The following is a 21,714-nucleotide window of genomic DNA, read 5'->3' as shown; positions in this document are numbered from 1 at the left end:
CACATATCTTACAACTTTTGTGAAGATTCTAAAAAATATGGAGATATTCCTTACCTTTAAAATACAACTCTCTTTTACCTGTTCACGTGTTTATGTGTATTTTGTGTGTATTTGCTAAAATCTGACAATCTTTGTCACGTTATGTTGGTTGTTATGTATACGGGCCGCCCTCTTACTTCAGTGCTGTGTACTTTTGGATCTTAAAAAGATTCTGGGGGGAAAAAATCGGAAAATGATAAAAACACAACAAAAAACCAAGACTTTCCGAAGGTTCCGCCAAACGATTCTTCCACTCAAAGCGAGGGCACCATTGGCCCTCCACGAGCGCTACCATTGACCCCCATCCGCAGACCCCCCCCCCCCCAACTCAAAACGATCCGTGGCCCCTGAATTTATTTTCCGTATAATATTATATGAATGATGTTGCAATTCGACTTCATAAACTCCGACTTAGAATTCGACTTAAGTTGAAATTTGAATTTCCGTTTTGCTATTTCAGTCTCAAAGACTAGTGAAAAAATCAAGGCGAATTGCTTTTTACCCACAATGCTACAATGGATTTGAAATCATAGCATTGTCGTCGTCATAACTAAGATACAGCAGTCTTTAGTTAAAGTTATTCTTCTTCTCTGCGAAAACAAAACAAAACAAAACAAAACAAAGCAAAAACAAAACGCACCCACCCCCTGCGTCCAGCAACAACGGAGATTACCTTTTGGGTGAGTGAAAATGCCTTGCCAGGACGTTAAAGTGGTTTATCACACACTTGTAGGCAGCTCGAGATATTTCTCACTCCACTTTTACTCCAACGGGACTTCAAGGTCCGACGAGTTCAGTCCATACAGTCGACGCGGGACGCTGCCCCAAAAACCTCGGGCACGGCGACTCTAAAAAGGAAGATTACACTCGCTGATGACCATCCAAAACATCAGCGACTGCCGCTTCCGGTTTCCTGAGCAGACTTGTCTGCTGCAAGCAGCCATTTTTAATCTCCTCAATCTTCCTCCCCGAAGCTCGGGCTTGGCTCGGACAAAGACGGAGGACGGAGGCAAATAGAATGTTTAATGAGCACACGGAAGAAACAAATACCAGGGACCATTATCTCATCCATTTTGCGCTCACCTCCCCGTCTCATTTACAGCCCAGCATCTCCCACGAAGATGAATTTATGGGCAAAGGGGGAAGGTGGATGCTCATCTCTCTCCTTAGATCTACTTTTTCTTCTTCCTCCTCCTCCCCTCTCTCTTGAATTCTTCTTCTTCTCTAGCTTCTTCATCCTTGGTTTATGGTCTGGATAGGAGGTAGAAAAATACACGAACCGAGATCCTTGGTGACTTCTTTAAAAAAAAAAGGAAGAGGGGGAAAAACGACGAAAAAAAAACCACACACACGGAAACCGGCATTCAATCACGAGTTACTGGTTCAATATTTGTCCGTAGCCCTGCAAACATACTTTGACATGTATACACGATGTGCAAGGGGCGACGAAAGTCCTCAGAGGTTTGAAATAGATAAACATAAAAGTGAAATATGTAGATAAAATAGAGAGAAAGGAGATGCATGGAAGATATAGGACATAAGACACATGATAATGAAGTGATTGGATGTAAGAAAAACCCAAAGAATAGCTGACACAACTGAGCAAAATATTGCTCATCACTTGTTGTGTAAGGAATAAGGCACGATTCTCTCTGTCTGTCTGGTTTATTCAGATTCAGATGGAACTAAAGCAAGAAGAAAGATGACTTATTCTATTTTATCACCGACACCATAGTGTCAAACCAACGACTTTAGCCTTGATTTGTGATTAGTGATAGTGTGATAGTCGAGATACATCACAAAGTAAGCTATCTTCCAGATAATTAGACAAGACACAAAGCAGAGGAGTTGCGTCAACAGAAATAGATTAGTTTGTCAGAATTTAAGGGCAAAGGAAGATTTCAAAGAAGGGATAGGCGAAACTTCGAAGTGTTCGACAAATTTTTGTTTTGAATTTAGATTTAAAGAAATATCATAACAGAATGGAAGAGTCAGGCAACAAAGCGATTAAGCACACCAAAATTTCAGTGCGGATGGAGAAACCCAGATATACAGAAAGATGCTTAGAATAATAATAATGTTGATGATGAATATAGCATTTACAATAATAATATTCAAAATAACATGTAATATATATCTTAGAGTATTATACACACACACACACACACACACACACACACACATATGTATATATATATATATATATATATATACATATATATATATATAAAGATAAAGGTCTTTGACCAAAACGTCAGTCCAATTTTTGGCTCCTGCAGTGTTTTTATACGACTGCTTTTACTCTTGATATCTATCTATTACACACCGACGCAGAACTTTCATATATATATATATATATATATATATATATATGTATAATTATATGTATATATTGGCTCCAATAATATATAACGAAGAATCAAGAAATAAACTAGAATGCATTATTTCGCCAATAAGAATGAGTTTATTGTACTCAAATTTTGAGTACAAAATTTGAGTACAAAATTTGAGTACAATAAACTCATTCTTATTGGCGAAATAATGCATTACTAGTTTATTTCTTGATTCTTCGTTATATATGTATATATATATATGTATATACATCTATATATATATGTATATATCTGTGTGTGTGTGTGTGTGTGTGTGTGTATGTATGTGTGTGTAGTTTGTGAATGCGCGTGTCTGTAAAGTAAGAACGACATCATGTCAATCATGGTGGCGAGAATCAATTTTCAGGAAGCATTTTACTTTAGATAAAAGTGATAAATTACAGAAGAAAAAGTTTACTACATGAAATTACGAACACAAAATTACTTAATTTCTATCTTGGAGTCAATGCAACTTTATTCTATAAATACGATTAGTGCACTTTATTATTTTCAAGATTTCGTTCTCTTAAAGATATTATCTATCTGTAAATTCCTGAGCTTTTACTTATGGTATATACGAATGGTGCGAGTCTGTTTATTCTACTATATTAGTTCATTAAGAAACAGGATGATTATCTGATTGTTGAAATAAGAAAACCGACATGTAGCCAGTCCTATATAGGGCGTCATACCTTGAGATATGAAATCATACTCAAACTTAAAGACATATTAATAGCTGAATAACCCCCCCCCCCAAACAAACAGTGGTACTCGGATTGACACATTCATGACAGATTGATACAAAACAGATACAAGTATAGTAATAGGCGAATGGAGCAGAAAGACAAAATGCCGAAGTTCCGTGATCCTACGATTGTTTTCCTTACCCACACTCCCTTTCAAATAACAAGCCATCCCCATCAATTAGCGATCGCATCATCTTCTCGCGGAACAACCGTCTCAACTTTCAGCGGCTTTAGGATGCGATGGTTTACCCCGGAGGTAGAAGGTAATAAAAACCTTTCAAAACATCTTCTTATTTGACGAAGGAAGAGATAGAAATGAGGAAGCCGGGGCGCTATTCCTTTTTTTTTCTCTCTCTCTCTCTCTCTCTCTCGATGCGGGGATCCATTTCTACCACGCGCGTACGTCCAGTTATCGAACCACCTTATTTTAACTTACTTGTCGCAGCTCTGACCACACGATGAGGGACGGGGGCTCGCGCGCGAAGCTGCATTTTTCGCACATCTATATCAGCATCGGGGAAAATGATGATTGTGAAGAAGGCGCAAGAAGAAGAAAGGAAAGCCCTCCCGGCAAGAACATACTGGATCGCGTCGTGTAAATGATTAATGCGGCAATATTTGCAGCGGTCTTTTATCCAATTAGCGGTGCAACCATCATGCAGGGTGACATGACTCTAATATCGCCATTTTGTCGCGGGTTATTGATACATCCCCGAGGAGGAACAAGGAAGAAGGGAGCTCGTGGTCGCTAAACAGCGCCAAATGCATAAATCAAATCCCAACGCACAACCAAAGAGCGCACGCACCCCTCGGGAGGACTTTCCGCACGTGTGAGATGAAATCTGAAAAAAGGGGGAAAAAAGGAGAAGAACAAGGGGAAAAAGAAGAAGAAGAAGAAGCAGGAACCCATAACACAGTGGTCTTTCCTGTGTTTTTTAAGAATATGGGTGAGTGGGAGATAGCAGTTTGTGCCGTACTGCCTCGTACGTGAGCAGTGGCGTGTAAACGGCCAACAGTTCTCAGGCAACTTTAACATCCCTGAACGAGATTTATACGCTTGTTAAGAAGCGCTAATTGAAATGTTTATATTCGTTGTATAAATACAGGCAAGCAAACACTCTACCCAGGGAATGGGAAAGGGGGCAACGCTCGATGACTCGGTCGAGTAGAAAGTGGTATTTGCGCAGCCACTGATGTTCAGTCTGTCATTCTCTAAAACTCTCCGTGGAATTTGAATTTATCCTATAACATGTTAAAGTCACCACTGTGAAAGGAAATTGTATACGTTTATATCTTATAAATAAGATACATACAGATGTATACAAAATTTAGAAATAAGATGCAGAAGGTCGATAAATATTTTTCAAACCTTTAGAAAAATCACCATGAAATGTGTGTCTAGCAATAACGTTTGTTTCGGCATATTAAGATTATGATTATAAATGTGTTTTTACATGAAGAAAAATAAGAGAAAAAAAAAGGAAAAGCGAAATACTCCATGAGCTCATACACACCATTCACAATGCAAGCCTGAAAATTTTGAGTAAAAAATAGATTTGTATGTGGAGAGAAAGATACAGATCGTGTAATTTTAAGGCTTGCGTTACGAAAATACAATTTGTATATGGAAATACGTCAATTCTACATGGTAATTTATAGTGCATGTAATTGATATGTCGCAGATGTATGTGTATTGAAAATTGTTGAAATTGTAGAAAATAGCCATATTGTGTAGTAGTATGTTTGATGATATTGCTGGGGGAAAAAAGAATTGTGAAAGATGTGCCATACAGAGAATAGATATATCAAATCAAATAAATTCAAATGAAGTTAATCATAATATGAAACTTTGATTGTTTTTACCTTCGATCATCGTGTTGGGTATACATTCAAGTGCTTTAGCTATTATCTAATCTTTTGTAAGATAAATTTCGAGCATGCATTTTGAGCTATCAAAATATCACCACTGCGCAACCTGATAGATAGTCAATAATCTTTCAAAGCTCTTAACGTACGACGGCGATGCATTTTATAGGCCTACCTTTCCAAGTGTAGATTGTATTATGAGTTCTTATGTGAGGTTATTTTAAAATGTGACATTAGGATATAAATGATATATGAGTTTTGAACAGTACACATACTCATCTCTTTGGACAGTGAGTATGGTCATCGATATGAATCAGATATCCTGATGAGCAACACATACACATTACACTAGCTCAATCTGTGTTAATCACTCCATAGAAGACGAACAATCAACCTGTCCGAAAAATCAAAAAATCTCTCCGTACGCTTCCTCCCTTCAACCACATTCCTTTTCAGGACTCTTCAAGAAAGAATTAGAGCTAGTCTTCACTAACTGACTATCTCTACTTCGACCTTTCCTCTTCCTCTCTTCTCACCTATTCCTTTGAATTTTCTCTATCAAACAGACCTTATCAGGTCTATACCTACAGGTCTTTAAATGACTCTAGAAAAATGACTACCTCCTTCATTTTCTCCCTCTTATATTTCATTTCCTCCACTTTTCTTCCACTTTGCATACCTATTCCTCCTCCTTTTCCCTCTTCTTATCTCTCTCGTTTTTCTACCTCTCCAATCTTCTTATTCTTCTTTCTCTATCTAAACAGATCTTTTAATGAATACACACAGTGGTGAACAGTAAACTCTATACCTTTATAATTATGTCAGTCAATGTAATTAGTGATCAATATCTTCCATTGGCTGTACTTTCAAAGTTTTATGCTGCAGTGTCATACTTAATGTGTGTGTGTTTTTTTTTCAGCTTTTCCTTTTCCATTCTCAAGCAACATGAATAAACAAGTGCCATAACTCCGTCAGCTGTTCTTTTCCAGATTTACAATTACTGTAGATGTTGATATATTACTCGTGTATTACGCAACAAAGTCTTCGGTAACGTAAATTTTGTGGCAAAGTTACCTTCATCTGTCTAATACTTAAAAACACACACACACACACACACACATACACACACACACAAGCACAGAGAGAGAGAGAGAGAGAGAGTCATTCATGTACACATAGATATATGAATATAATTTATACGTATGTATATCATAATATAAACACACAATTAATGGCATATAATGAATATATTATATTCATAAAAAAATTATATTTGTATTTAGATTATGTATAAGTATGATTCATATAACTCTGAGTTAGCGTGATCCTTTATAAAGGTGAAAAATCTCACTCGATGCAAATAACTGGAATATCGTGATTAAGTGCTATTGCCCTTGGGCAAATTGAATTCGAATCCATGGACTGTCATCGTGACTTCCAAGTTCAACTGTGTTAGTCTTAGATGTCTACCTCATGATAGATGCATCAAATTTGCCAGGTTAATGTGAACGAGAAATAATTATGGCTGGCCTATTCATCAGTGTTTGAATTCTAAAATGAAAAATAGTGCCACTTTGGAAGCACCTTTTCGGGTGCACTGAAAGACCAGAAAGGTGAGAAGCTGCACCTTTAATGGTGCTCCCAGTGTGACACTGGTAAAAAGGCAAAATTGATTGATTGATTGATTTTTGTTTTTTAGAGTGAAGGTTTGGGAAGAAAAATTGCTATGAGGTTAGATTGGCAAACGAATTCCAACATTACTATTTACTGCCATATATCAATAGTGTTTTCACTGCAGTTATTCATAATGTCATTATCAACATCTGGCATGTTTACTCATGAGCATTGTCAAACAAAGACAATATCATCGGCCGCATATATCCAACACAGCATATATGCTTTTATGTTTCTAAAGAATATTTGCAGCAGGTTTATCAATTTCTGCGAGTCCTGGAAAAAAAATGCCCTATCACCAAAGCTGTATGCAGACTTTGAAGTGACTTGTGTTTAGGATTGTTGGTAGATATCAAGATGTTATTAGGTAAATATTCATTTAAACAAATTTCCCCTATAGTAGGGTCTAGTCGCCTTTGACAGAACAGTGCAAAAGGTGCTACGTCCACGATTCGCCTGCCATTGCCTGCTATTCGGCAATGTCTATCTGGATAAAAACCGCAGAGGACGAACTTTCAATATTGAAAGAAGTCTGGCGGGCACGCATCTGTGTGGGCCAGCCAAGCATGACCGCCACCCCAGAATAGTCGCTACCTTTATTAATTCTGTCCGATGAAAAACGACCATGAAAAGTCCTCTCAGTTGCGCGCATAAATGGCTTTTTCGGATAATTTATGAAAGCGTGGAGGTCTGGCCTTTTTTTTCTTGGTCCTTTCATCTATTTGCCTGTTTCAGTTGTTGTTGATTGTAGTCATATCCGTGATTTTTACTGAACGGAGAGCAATTTGCCCGCAGTAGAGGGGGCGGTTTATGGTCTGCTTCGATGAATCGGTTTAGCTCTTTAAAACGTCCACGATACAATGTGAGTTAACTCAAATCTAAATTAAAACTTCTCGATGAATGAATCAATTTTTATGACGGCGATAACGACCTGTCTCCTGATTATTTACTTGTTAAATCCAGTTTAAGTCTTTGGATTACTCTCTGTGATTTCTGTAAAGCATGGTAAGATATAAAGGTGAAAGGTGTTGGGATTATGGTATAATGCATATTATGCACTCAGGTATACGTAGAAAGCATTTCCCCCTGAAAATACTTTCACATCAGCGTAAGATTGTGTTGCGTGTACATGTGTGTGTATATGTGTTGTAATTGTTGTGGTTGTTGTTCTTGTTGTATATATATATATATATATATATATATATATATGTGTGTGTGTGTGTGTGTTTGTGTTTGTGTGTGCGTGTGGGTGTATACATATATATATATATATATATATATATATATATATATATATTATGTGTGTGCTTGTCTGTAAGAGTCACATGTCTGTAATGAAAAGTACTTGATCAAATCTGGACTCCAAGACACGAAGGACGTCTATAGCGAGTGTAATGGAAAACAGAGAACACTGAAAGGACATCATCTGTGGATCTCGGGAATACTACCCGACTTAAGTCAAGTAAGTCAAGGAAGTTAATTGAAATCATTCAATCAAGCAATGATTCCTTGATCTTCAAAAATTGCTCAATTATTGGTTAAGATTAAATGTGCGTGATTACAGGTCTTTGTTGAAAGACGTGTTTCTGATGATAATCCGGTAAATACTACACAATGATTTTATTAGATAAACACAAAATCCGCGGGAATGACATGTTTTTGTTAATTGAGTCCTGACCTCCGAACCTATAACCTTACACTGCCTGAGTACAATTTTGCAGTCCATGATACTATTTGCAACATTTCGCTCTCCTTTTCCCCCTTTGTGTAATTGTCATATCATAAGCAATTCCAAATCGTTTTCAAACAACGGAGTGTATAGTTTTCTCTTTTTGAGGAACTATACACAACAACCTTACAAGAATAATCTCAAGCCATGCAGCTCAAGAATAGATGTTTTCTACTTTAAACAACACGTTATTATGCAAACAGTATTATCATATGCACAGAGTTTATCTTTGCGAATGATCAATATCATGAAGATGAGTGCTAGAAAATTTCGGATTGTCGTGCGAAAAACAAAACTGCTTCGTTGAAACTGATAATCTTCGATAGGTAGTGTGCATCGGATTTAATATACCCCGTCTTCTGTTTCGGTTTCCTCTTCCGCCTTATTTTCAGGAGATGTTCATTATTCCGAAGGGTCGTTAATTCGAAAATAGAAAAAAAAAAACGTTTATTAAGAAGATTTTGCGGACTAACGAACCTTCGGAATTGGGAACCTTGTTTCAATTTCGGATCAACAAACCTTCGAATTAGCGAAACTTATCTCATTTTCTGACTAATAAATCTTCGGGATGACGAACTGTAAGCTTATTTTCCATGAAGACAGAAGTCAAGTTCGTCAGCAGTCGGTCTGATGGACTTGTTGTCTGCAGGCTACTGGGAGGTGAGAAGGTGCCGGGGAGGGTGGGGGGGGGGGGGGGGGGTGTTTGCCTTCCCCGGGTCCATGACCTTCAACAATCTGTCTGTCACAAGGTAGTCTGAGCAGGGAATACCTCCACCGCGAGTCTAAAGAATCAACTAATTTACTTCTAAAGAAATATGTGTTATCAAAGATAAAGGGAATTCGACATCTGGAGAAATCGAAAGGAGTTGGCAATTAATCACATAAGTACAAGCCCTCGTTTTCTCGTTTTCTAAAAGAAAGAAAGATCATGACCGATATATACAATGTAAAGTATAAATGGGGAGTTTGAAAAGGAAGAAGCGAAAGTGATAACTTTTAGTCTGTAGATTATACTGATATCCATAGTATGTCGTGGTAAAAGCATAATGGATATCCAAACATGAAAGCGATTTAGTGACCAACATGATCACTTTACCTTGCACAATGCTTATCACTATGTTCATTTAACGTCACTGTTTTATAATCATGGATGAATATCCCGTATGGACATCAGCTGATGTCACTTCCGATGTCATTTTCTATGGACAATATCATTATTACAGAATTTGTTTTGAGAGGGCACGTGTAAAGCGACAGGGTAAGACTGAGATTTCCTACATTTTCGCAACTTCTCTCTGTTTAGATTACGATTTTATAATTATAATTTATGTATTCCTTCAATCAATTATTGAGGGATGTTACATGCAGTTTAATATCATATACTTATCTCGTTTTATATTATCAAGCATGTTATTTTTCTGATGCAGAAACCAATTCAACTCAAATGAAATGTCTAAAACGGTGCAGACGCACGTTCCTATTTCTCGTTCACGAGTTTTAGTTTCAGTTTCAGTCCAGTTTATTTCAATCATAAGGCTACAAGACAAATTAACGTTAATCAATCATTGTTATCATCAATGTGATATCATATGAAACAATAGGAAACTAAAAGAAAGTGACTTCCTTTTAATACATTAGTCCCCGCATAATTATTACGAAGTGATACGTTCCCCGTATTACAAAGTGTTCAACGCTGATCTGTTATCGCCAACCTGTCTGTCTTCTGCAATTGTTCAAACACTTCAAATCCTCCGAAAACAGCAATTGACAGTAAATACAAAGATATGAAGGGGTGATACAAATACACCAAGATTTTTAATCCAGATACAGTACACTAATGTGTAACGTATTTTTGTTTCTCATTTGATTCGAAAAACAATCTTATGCATTGAAGTATTATATTGAAATATCTTTGTAGCGTAATCTCAATACAACATCAAATTCCTTTTGTAGTCAGACTGGTAGCTGTTCATGCACACGAGGAAATAACTTAAAACAATTTTTAATAGCTTTGTTATACGTGCGTTGAAAAACATAATTTTCCCTAATAATGCAATTAAGAAAATACACAATGGCGCTTGCGCGCTGACAATATCAAAATGAAATGGAAATGCCGAAACCCTGAAAACAATAAACACAGGAAATGCGGTGTACAGGGAAGTACATCGTTACTTAGGCTTTCAATTGCTACCCGTGCCATGGGCGGGGTGATTAATCATTATTGCTATTAAATGCAGATTACCATCTCTGCGGGCTGAAAGTGGATTGGAAAACTAGAAATATCTTCCGCCATCTGACTTAATTCAGTAGGCAAACTTCCGAGCCATGGAAACAGTGGCATTCAGCGGGACGGGGCAAACTTAAATCAACGTGTCACTTTTATTAATCTCCTTCAAGCTATGCCATTTAAGAGTCCACAGGACAGTCATAAATATCATTATGCCCTTTCTCAGCGGCAGTCAGATTTGAGTCAAAACGAACCCCTTTAACTAGCAATGTTCCTTTTCTCCTAGATCCTTCCATCATTTACACAACCGCGCCACTACCCAAAGCTAATCTCAAACACATGTCCGTCTTCGGACGTTTCATGTCAACAATCGCTCATTCAATCCAAATGTTTCTCTATTAATTATTACTCTCCCCAACCCTTTTCTTTCCCCGTCTTCCTCCTCCCACCCCGATGCCTTTAGGGAATCATATTTTATAAACCAGTGATTACTATGTGCTACTTCGTTTCTCCTTTCAATTGTCTAATCCGAGAAGAATTATGCCCGTGCTCGCTGCAGCTCAGAATTCAATAAGCCCACGCTCCTGTCGGATGCGCTCCAGCTAAGCGTTTCCATTTGTCTTATTCTTGATCTCCTCTCTTTGATTTCTCAATCTCTTCTTCGCATCCCTCTCCACACTCGAGCAGTTTCTTTATTTGCTGAGGAACCAGGGGAAGCTCACACGGGCAGCCAGCAGAGCGAACCCGCCTGTCACGGCAGATAATTAACTTGTCAAACTACCAACTTATTAATTTGCTCAATAACTGACGCCCACACAATGCGGTAATAAAGTAGAAATGTATACAACGGATATATACATTACTCCCGAAGCTCGGCCTCCTGTTTAGATCTTCGTTTGTATTTATATTCGGAGATAGAAGGAAGTTTGTCGTCTAAACATCGTGAACAAAGGGGCGGGCTGATACGAGGGGAAAACTGTGAGTTTCAGTCTCATAAGTTTGAATATCACGATTTGATGCGTGACAAGCCAATGTAAAAAACAAATTAATCTTGTCAGAGTTCTCCCGTTTAATGTGAATCGTATTAGAAACCGAGTAATGACACTGTCGAGATGAGAATCAAATCAAAGTCGTATTACATGTCGTTTTCTGTAGACAAGGGAAAGTTTTTCGGGGAACACTAAATTTTTGACCAAAAATGGATTGCGAACGACAATTGTGGCATTACCAGTGAATGGAAGAAATACCAGTGATCAAAGAATCAAACAACTGACTCTGTGCAATTTTCGCATGATAGATTACGACTTGATCAAATATTAACTGGCTTCTTTAGAAATTAAACGACGAAGGAATAAAAGTATTGTCTGGATATCTGGATTGTATGATAAGCATTTTTTACACCGAAAAACTAGAAGATTGCTGGTTTTTGCTGACAAGCGTGAAAGAAGGAGAGAGGGAGAAAGAGAGAAGGGGAAGTGAGAGGGATAAAAGAGAGATGGTTGCAGATGTATTTCTAATTAAACGCGTAGAGAAGAAATCAAGAAGAAGTGATATATGTGACGTCAAAAGAAGTTCTGTAAAATATGTCAAATCCTGAAGATGAGCAGTAAAAGGAAAATGTGGACATTTCAGAGAAATGTGACAAATCTGTGACATTCTTATAGCACCATTTTGTGCTTCACCACTTATTTTGATACAATTTGTGTACTATGTGCTTTACCTAAAAGCAAATGTAATTTCCCAGATTCCGGTATTCTGAACGAAAGTGAATAGCGAAAAGGGATTTAAAAAAAAGAAGATAAATTAGGCCTTTCAAGCTATAGTGAGCATATTTCAAAATATTTCCTAAATTAGAATGAGAACAGGGGAAAAATTAAAGTGAAAAAGATTCCACCTTCGTCATATTTCGACGACGATGATGATTATGATAAAATAACATGAACAGTTTCATAACACCAGTCGTTATTACACTTGTCTTACCTCATCATGAATGTATATTTTACAATTACGATAAAACAATTATGCAAAATACAATGAAAACAATGAAAACACCCCCCCCCCCCAACTATACGTATTGACAAACAGAATGACAACGTTTTTAAAGATTAAAAGTGCTAGTGATGTTGCTGGCGATGATGTGATCCTTGATATCACTGCTGCTGATCAAAATGAGAAGGAGGAGAAGAAGGAGGAGGACGAAAAGGAAGCGGAAGGGAAAGAGAAGTAAGAGTTGATCTGGATTTACTCGAACCCCTAAAAACAAAATCACACAAGCACACACAAAAAAAAAGGTGCTACGGCACTGAATGTGGTGAAGGAAGCTATAGAGATGAAGACAAAATAGGAAGATTTTGAGAAGGAAGGCCACGAAATCTTAGAAGGGGTAGAAGGGAAAATCACTAGCCGTGAAACAACGCTCTGTGGATCCAGTTTATGAGCGCATGAAGTGAGCAAGCGGCTAATGAATAGTAATAATCAATTTGATGAAAAACAGCGCGCTGTATCGGCGGATCGCGCCGTGCCGTGGTGAGCGGCGACGCAGGACCAAAAGATAATTCTGCGCTCGCAGAGCCGTGAATCGTAACGGACATATGTTGGTCTAAATTCCCGCTGCAGCGAGGGACACTGTGACAACCTTGCACGAAATTTACACAGACAACCCCTGTTTGATAAATAGAGTCACTTATTTACTGTGACTAATGACTTTATAACATATTTTGAAATCGCGCGGCCATCTGAACGCTTGGCTGCAAATTGATATTTCACAGATGTGAGAGGGTTTTTTTCCCCCTTATTCTTGCAAGTTTCTTCCACCCAGATTGAAGCAATCATACTCCTGCATTACTACCGACAGGCTGATTTTCCTGCCGTCTTAGTATAGACTGTGTTTATTCCATGTCGTTATAGTCAAACTATTTTGGTAGTTTTTTCCTAAACGGTTGCAGCTGGTATTGTAATTATGTGGACATCTTTCGAATCTGGAAATGGATTTTGACCTCATTGAAAGTGAGAGGCGAAGAAGAGTCGGCTCGACAGCTTACTACACAGTATCCTGCCGCTTAGTGGATTGCAGTATGAAGTTCAGTTTAATTCAGTTCAATTCAATTATACGTTCTTTCCATCAAACAAAAAGTAATACATAATACAAAGTATGCTTTTGTCAATTCATTTTGTTAAACAATTTGAAAAAAAGTACAAGTCATGAATAATGATACAAAATGTATATACGGATGACTATATAACGAGAGAACAACGCACACTTTGCAATGCTTAAAAATGTATATAAAAATCTAATGAAGATTGACCTACTTAAAAGAACAAAATACCAATAACAAAAGTAAAACTTATCCGATAGCAATACCTATAAGATGCTAATGATATAAAGCATATCGTAAACAGTACTTGTTTTAAAGTGCCAGAACATGTAACCTTAGAATAACATAACAATGTAACGTATACACACTATTTATTGAGCCATGTGTACAAGGAATGGTAATAAAACAACGTTATACACTGAGACACACAGGTCGTCACGCAAAACGTAAAAAGGAAAAAAAAGTTAGCGGGTCATATTCCTTTTTATCTCACGTGTTAGACGCAAAATTCTAAAAGTTCGTTGGTCATAATAAGTGGGAAACATTCACATGACTCTGAATAACATGCAAAGTTTATTGTTTAATTTTTCACAAACCAGAAGTATATGCTTGACTGCCTTCAATTTCCGACTGGGATAGGCGAATGGTAATTTAATTGATAGTAACATCATCCATCAGTATTCATATCAGATGTCAGTCGAGAGCAGGTGAGAATACAAATTCACCTATGAAATACAAACACGTAGATTTTAGGGAATCATAAAAATGTATTTTACTAGACTACAGTATGATATTTTTCAATCCCTCCCAAGAATGATTACTACAATACATCAACCACTCACAGCAGGATTGTCGATATCGTACTGATTATTTTCTTGAAAATTACCTATATGTGTATAAATCAAACAACAATTCAAGAGAAGATTCCTGAAATGGAGGGCTCATGAAAGTGTGAAAAAGCAACAACAACAACAAAACTCCTTCCCCACTCCATTTTGTTTTTCTTCCTCGCTTTTCCTTTAGGATTAGGGATAGCAAGAGAACAAAGCGCTTCTACTCCGGAAACTTATCATACCGCATAGAACACCATCAATTTATTTTCATTTCACAAGTTTTAGGGCACCTTGCCCTTTGTCAAATGATTTACAGAGTCTGTGATGTGGACTATGAAATACTTAACACGCACACACACACACACACACACACACACATATATATATATATATATATATATATATATATATATATATATATATATATATATATATATATATATATATATATATATATACATATATTCCTATATACACGTAGTGGTGTTTGCACTTTCGGGTGTGTTGGTTGGTATCTCTTTGTGCTATAGACAGCTTTTCGACTCATCCAATCTCACCGCGGTCCATATTCGCAAACCATGGTAGCCAAAGACGGTATGAATTTTTCATAATGATTTCTCTGTTTATCATTGTCTCAACAACGACCCCGGAGCAGCAGCAGTAATAAAAACATGTTTGCTGCCTGGAATGTCCTAGTTAGACTTGGATTGCCAAAGGGCGTATATGCGGCAGTCACTACAGAGACGTGACGTTTTTTAACCTATTACATAATAAACACCGTTAGAATCTCGTAAGCTCTGTTAGATGAGCAAACGGGAGGGATAGTCCAATGTGTTTTCATGTCCAAGAACCAATAATCGGATTTCTATTCATTGCACTTTAATGAAAACCCAGGGTGAGCGACGCTCGACGGCGTGATATCAGTCGCGTTATCATATCTAGATAGCAAATACTTTTATTGCACTCCTTTTTCGGGTAACCCCTTTGTGCTGCGCATGTGTAATTTTAAACAAAATTCTCATCTATTCGGGGTGACTCGTACTTTTATGAACAAGAAATCAGAAGAAGGGGAAGGTACTAAATAAATTGTTCAAATATTTGACGTGATAGGGAAGCACGTGCTATGGACAGAAACATAGGTCATTCGTTTGTTCAGTTTTTGAAAGTGCACAATCAACTGCATATGTAGCCGAATTTCCGCTGATAGAGAAAAGGAATTAGAAGATATGGAAAATGAATTTATGTTTCTCCACTTCACATCACAGTGTGAAAAGCATCAGTAAACTGGAACAAATGCGTTTTAAGCGAGGTAATTGAATACTACCTACCACTAAATAAAAAATCATTTCTGCTTCGCAAGAATTATGCACTTCCATGTGTAAAAATTGCACTCTGCATTTTTCATAAATGAATTAAAATGTTCCGGTGACTTGACGTCATTGTGCCTCTTGTCAATGTCATGGACACACTTTCTTGTGCTAAGTAACGTTATTATTTTGTCTTCTTGCTACAAGTGTATATAGTTGCGCACTTTGCACATTCAATATTTGAATATACTTTTTTTTTATATGTCATGATTTTATAATAATCTTATTCTTGTTGGCGGTTTTATGATTTTTCACCTATGGTATTTAACACGTACTTGATGATTGTTGCAGAAATTTTAGATGCAAAAATATAGAGAGTAATTTTTCCTGAAAAGCTATACATTTTTTCTTTTTTTTTTTGGTAAAAATGATCAATGGCCCGATGGCCAGGAAACATGATTTGAATGAAGTTTGTGTACTCTTTGACGTGTTCTTGACATTGTAAACTTTAAGCGAGTCTCAACTAGTAAATAATTCCCATCAAAGTTGGAAACCCGTCAATTTTCCTAATTTGGGTCTTTTGCTCCCTTTGATACTTGAATCATCGCTAAAACTCTATTGAGAAATTATATATATATATATATATATATTCACAACAGTAGTTCAATATAAAAACTCCGTGAGAGACGTAGTTTTGACGAATTTTCGCCCATAGGGCTTTGCCAAGTCAATAACACGGACACCCCGGCATACGTGGGGCCCTCTTTTCCGTGAACACAATTATTTTGAACTATTAATTCCATAACATATGCTTCTTTTTTTTTTTGGGGGGGGGGTATATAATACTTTTTACGTTGCGTTTTTCTTTGAATCTGTATCGACAACAAACATGTGTTATTGGAAATAGAATTTCATTCAAATTGAATTGAAAATGTCCATGTGTTTGTATGCGTGCGTGATATAGTCTTAAGTGTATCCGTCATAATAGGCCCTATATAGTTGAAGTTGAAAAAGAAGACCAAAAAAAAAAAAAAAGATGGGATCGTGAAAGGAGAACAATTTAGGTGACGGTTAACGAAAGCAAAACGTTGGACAAAGCGCCAGCTTTCGGCACAAACCTGCGAACAACGGATTTCTTCCACTTGTAATTATGGGGGGGGGGGGGATGGGGGTGAGGGGAGAGGGAAGGGGTTTGTATGCAACTCACCCAATGAAGGACTAATCATTATCCGTTGTGTTGGTGTCGTTACTATTTTTTATGTACTCGTCATTGTTGATTTGACATATCCTAATTGCCATTTAGCTCGACAGTACTTTGCAAAATAAGACCCACCGCAATAGTTACATCTCTCCCTCTCTCTCTTGCATTGAGTACTTCCCTCTAAAATCCCGTTAAAATCATGATGCAGTGTAATCTTTTTATACATTTAAGGTGTAGCGCGTTTTGCTCTGACTTTTTGAACTAAACATCCAGCATTTTCACTTTCTTCCAAGAAATAAATCAGATGAAGCAGATCACGAATGTTAATCCGCATCTTTTCAAATACACAAGCATTTCCCATTCACCTTAAGCCGATTTTCAACAAAATGTGATAATAAAGAAGGCAACAACAACAACACACAGTAGTGTTACTAACACACACTCACGTGCACTTATACACAAAATGTCGTCAACACCATTCGGATGTGACTCCTGAAATATGAATATGTAGCCCTATTGATGATTGAAAACGAACTGAACTTTAACTAAACAAGCTAGTTTTAATATGCGCAAGGTGATTATGGAAGATTTTGCAAATTTCTTCGACGTCTTCGCTCGTTTTTTACAGTTTGGCCAATGAGACCGAAAATACAAAACGGAACAGCAAAGCCAGCAAAGAGATGGAAATAAGGCGATAAGATATGACTCGATGAGTATGATAGTGAAAGAAATGAACAATACATTCAAACATCAGACTTCTACCTACCTATTAACACTTCAACGCAGCCGGGAAAAGGAACCGTTGATGTGCTCACGCCGCCCAGCCACCTTTTGTCGGGCAAACCACGCCCCTCTCTCCCAGACGAGAGGCGTGATTGACAGGGCTGGTGCCAGTCTGTCTGCGCTGTGTGTGTTTGGGGCAACAATGAGCGGGTGCGAGAGGTGGACCAGTGTACCGGTATCACGCAGCGTCCTCAGCACTGTGCAGGCGGCCGAGACACTGTGAAAGTACCGCCCAACCATGGAGCTACAGAAGCTGAGGGTGTGTGTGTAATAACCACCACTACATTGTCGGTAGCATACACAGATATACATAAGCACTCAAATACACACGCGCGCACACACACACACACACACACACACGTACACCAATCCAATACTTGCATTATGTTTTGCTTCTGAGCGTATGCTTCGGCTCCGATCATCATACGACAGGAACAAACTTATTGCCACTTAGCGCCCGGCAAACTTCGTCTCACCTGTACGGCAGCGTTGGTATAAGGGAGAAAGAGAGAAAAACGCAGAAAGGAACTGTGCAAGAATTTTAATTCCGAGGGACCGGGAGAAAAGTTACTCTTGCTACTGACGCTGTTGCTGAGAGCAGTCGAATCGCTCTTCTCGTGGAAAACACAACAACGGAGAGAGTTTTGTAGAGGTGTATGACTGCTGACAGTTCCATCATTTCTTCATATTACTTTCGGAGTGGTGCATCAAAGCTGTTTTGAATTTCGATTTGATGGGTAGCGGTAAATTTTGGTGGAATTCTTCATCAATTGCGACTGCTCTTGAGCCTTTAACTTAACTATCAACTGCTTGTTCAGTGTGTTAACAGCTGATAGTGTGTGTTTTTTGGCGCTCGCTGTACGAAGTAGCAATCTACATTTTTATGACAATCTAACTGAATTGAGCAAAAATCTTCGACGTTTTGCAAGGCGCGGAGTGAGTTTAAAACAAGTGCAGCCAGGAACAGGGAATTCTCATATTTGACGCCATGCCTCGCCCGGCCAGAAGCACTTACAGTGATGCCAAGCCTCCATATTCTTACATCTCTCTAACGGCCATGGCCATCCAGAGCTCGGCCGAAAAGATGCTGCCGTTGAGCGAAATCTACAAGTTCATCATGGACCGCTTTCCTTACTACCGAAAAAACACGCAACGCTGGCAAAATTCTCTGCGCCACAACTTGTCTTTCAATGACTGTTTTCTCAAGATCCCCCGTCGCCCCGACCGGCCAGGCAAGGGCAGTTACTGGGCTCTGCACCCCATGAGCGCCGATATGTTCGAAAACGGTAGTTTTCTGCGACGTCGGAAACGTTTCAAGTCTCCGCGCATTGCCACCATCGACCACAACATGCAGATCAAGCAGATCGACTCGGCAAAGTTGTTCCAGGAGCAAGCGAAAATCGGTCTGCCGCCTTACCCACCTCCGATTCTACCCGCGTCTCCCTTCGCTATCCAAAAGTTGCCTCTGCCCTGCTACACATCGCTGCCGAGCTCGCCGCTTACCCCAACCTCAACGACCACGACATCCAGTAAACAGTCTTTCACAATCGAGAACATTATCTCGCCGGATTTCAAGCCCTCGGCGACCAAAGCACCGACGACTCCCCCTACGCCGCGCCGGAACTCACCCGTGGAGGCTATCGATCTGGGGAAGTCGCGAGGTGGCTGTAATCCAGTTTGGTGCGAGGACCTCCCCCTGTCGCGCCCGACGGCTGGTGAGCTGTGCTGTGGACCATCTCGTGACCAGCCGCCTTGTGCCGAATGCATTGCTCGTATGAGGAACTTGCTTCCCAGGCCTTTGCTTAGCCACACACCGGCCGTGCCTGTCCCCATCAGGCCGGCGTTCCATGGCTTCGGGATTGCAGCCCAGTGCTCTCCAGCTCTTTTTTCTCCAGTTCCACCTGGTTGTGTCATCCCACTAACCAGACGAGACAATACAGAACACAGCATAAAAGCGTAACACGAACCAAAACATTCCAGTGGGAGAGACTTTGGATTGTCGCAACAAAGCTTGAGTGAAAATCCCATAAAAGACAGGTAAAGCATAGATTAGTAGAACTATTTAAGAATGCCTGGGCCAACACACATAGAGTCTTAGCCATAGTAAATTGTGACTAAGGCCAAACAGACAACAGCAGTATTTACAAATCTGAAGAAGATTATCCTATTGCCAATGTGTGTATTCTTGTCAATGAGTGTTTTCAATCTCTTCATTGTTAAATATGTCTTTCTATCACTTGTTTTGAAATCCGTTACGTGGCACGAGGACTCATTGTGAAAAATGGACTTGATTATAGCTTTTATGAGCAGTGACTAAAAGTGTATAGTATGTCTAGAAAACAAAATACAATGTCAATGTTTCTTAATGTTACCTATCTTGCCACGAGTATTTTCTACTAGTGGTGATCGGAAAACAGCATGACAGTTGTTCATTTTATTTCATGCACTTAGTTCACACCATTCTAGAATACTCGCTTGTGCCAAAGTAATGCTTGTCTCTAAGATGACGTGATATATTATCAAGATTCCCGACAAACAAACTTAAATGGATGTTAGAGTTTTAACCTCGCCTTTTGTATTCATTTTCTTCATTTCTTATTACGATTATGCCTAAATACTTTGTTTGAAGTGGTGAGATTTTCCAGTGAAGAGAAATCGGATGAATGTAAATGCTTTAAGCTCACCTGTTGTGTTCGTTGTATCGTCATCCATGTTCGAATTTTGATACGAATTGTTACAAGACGTAGTATGAACGTCATCGAAAAACTTTGAACAAAACGTGTAGATTTCTCAAAGCCAGATAAATGTAAATTTGTCACTGAAACCCATAGGGTATGACTGTGTTAATTTTTGTCTTCAAATTTTATTGCCACACGTATTATGACCTGTACAAAAATGAGATAGAATGATAAACGTCTTGTAAAACATGCTCGTCAATAAAGTATTTAACCCATGCAATATGAAAACAAAAATAATCGCATGCAGCGTTTTCATTTTCAGCTTTGCTATCCCGCTCTACGTAAATAGCTACGCTCTGTTGTTGTTTGAGTTGTGATACCTACTCAGCCTAATGTGAAAATGGCTCTCACAACTTCAAATTAAATGTAGTTGAGATTTTTAAGACATGGTTGAATTTCTTCTCAAGAGAAAATTAAACAAACAATAGAAAAGACGCAGCAAACCAAGGAGAAATTACCCAGTGATGTGAAATTATCCATTGCTATGTTGATTTGTTGTGATAGCAGGGGAATGGCGAGACCAATGAAGAGGTCATTTGGGTGCACTAAATGCAATGGGAGATCAGAATGAGATTCTTAATCTTAAAATAACAGCTGGCAACGCATATCAACTCAAATCCCATGTGAATGATGATGATTATGATACGATGCAGTGACTTTATGACTGATTCAGTGAAGGATAATGCTTTTTTTTCAAATACAACAATTTCTGACATTGTTACCGACTCTCGTAAGAAATATTGATATGAAAAGTTGATCAATCAAGCAACGCTATTATAGCTACTGTGACACCACCAAGAAATTGTTATGTCTGCTGTGTTATCAAAGTTGTGGGTTTTTGTTTTCACAGTTAAATAACGTGAAGACCTTCGAATTATTCCGCATCAGAAAATACAATCACAGCCATGTTCTCCACTGAGATATATTGTGTAAGATATGAGGGGGGAACCTAGTCACCAGTCAGATGGTGTCCCGGCTGTTGGGTTTATAGTGTCAAAGTGGTATTATCTACTGTACAGTCGTGATGTATCGGCAGCTTTGCTTGTGCAGTTTAACAAACTTTGTTGGAAATCATGGCTCATTGAGACGATGTACTTGGTTCGT

At 38.4% G+C, this 21,714-nt stretch overlaps 1 protein-coding gene across 1 annotated transcript; it reads left to right on the top strand.

Moving 5' to 3' along the window:
* Window positions 1-18,860: 18,860 nt before the first annotated feature.
* On the top strand, window positions 18,861-19,832 carry LOC139743308 (forkhead box protein B1-like). The gene has a single exon (XM_071653802.1). The coding sequence runs from the start codon at window positions 18,861-18,863 to the stop codon at window positions 19,830-19,832; it is 972 nt and encodes a 323-aa protein (XP_071509903.1).
* Window positions 19,833-21,714: the final 1,882 nt, after the last annotated feature.

The sequence above is a fragment of the Diadema antillarum genome, unplaced genomic scaffold, assembly GCF_040938485.1.
Source record: "Diadema antillarum isolate AM-2024a unplaced genomic scaffold, OU_Dant_1.0 seq00001068_RagTag, whole genome shotgun sequence".
NCBI classification, from domain to species: Eukaryota; Metazoa; Echinodermata; class Echinoidea; order Diadematoida; family Diadematidae; genus Diadema; species Diadema antillarum.
Note: the sequence above shows the minus strand (reverse complement) of the source record. Positions and strands in the feature narration are given on the sequence as shown.

Bases quoted from the DNA above. Each gene is read 5' to 3' on its own strand.
- LOC139743308 (XM_071653802.1), top strand. From the start codon at position 18,861: ATGCCTCGCCCGGCCAGAAGCACTTACAGTGATGCCAAGCCTCCATAT.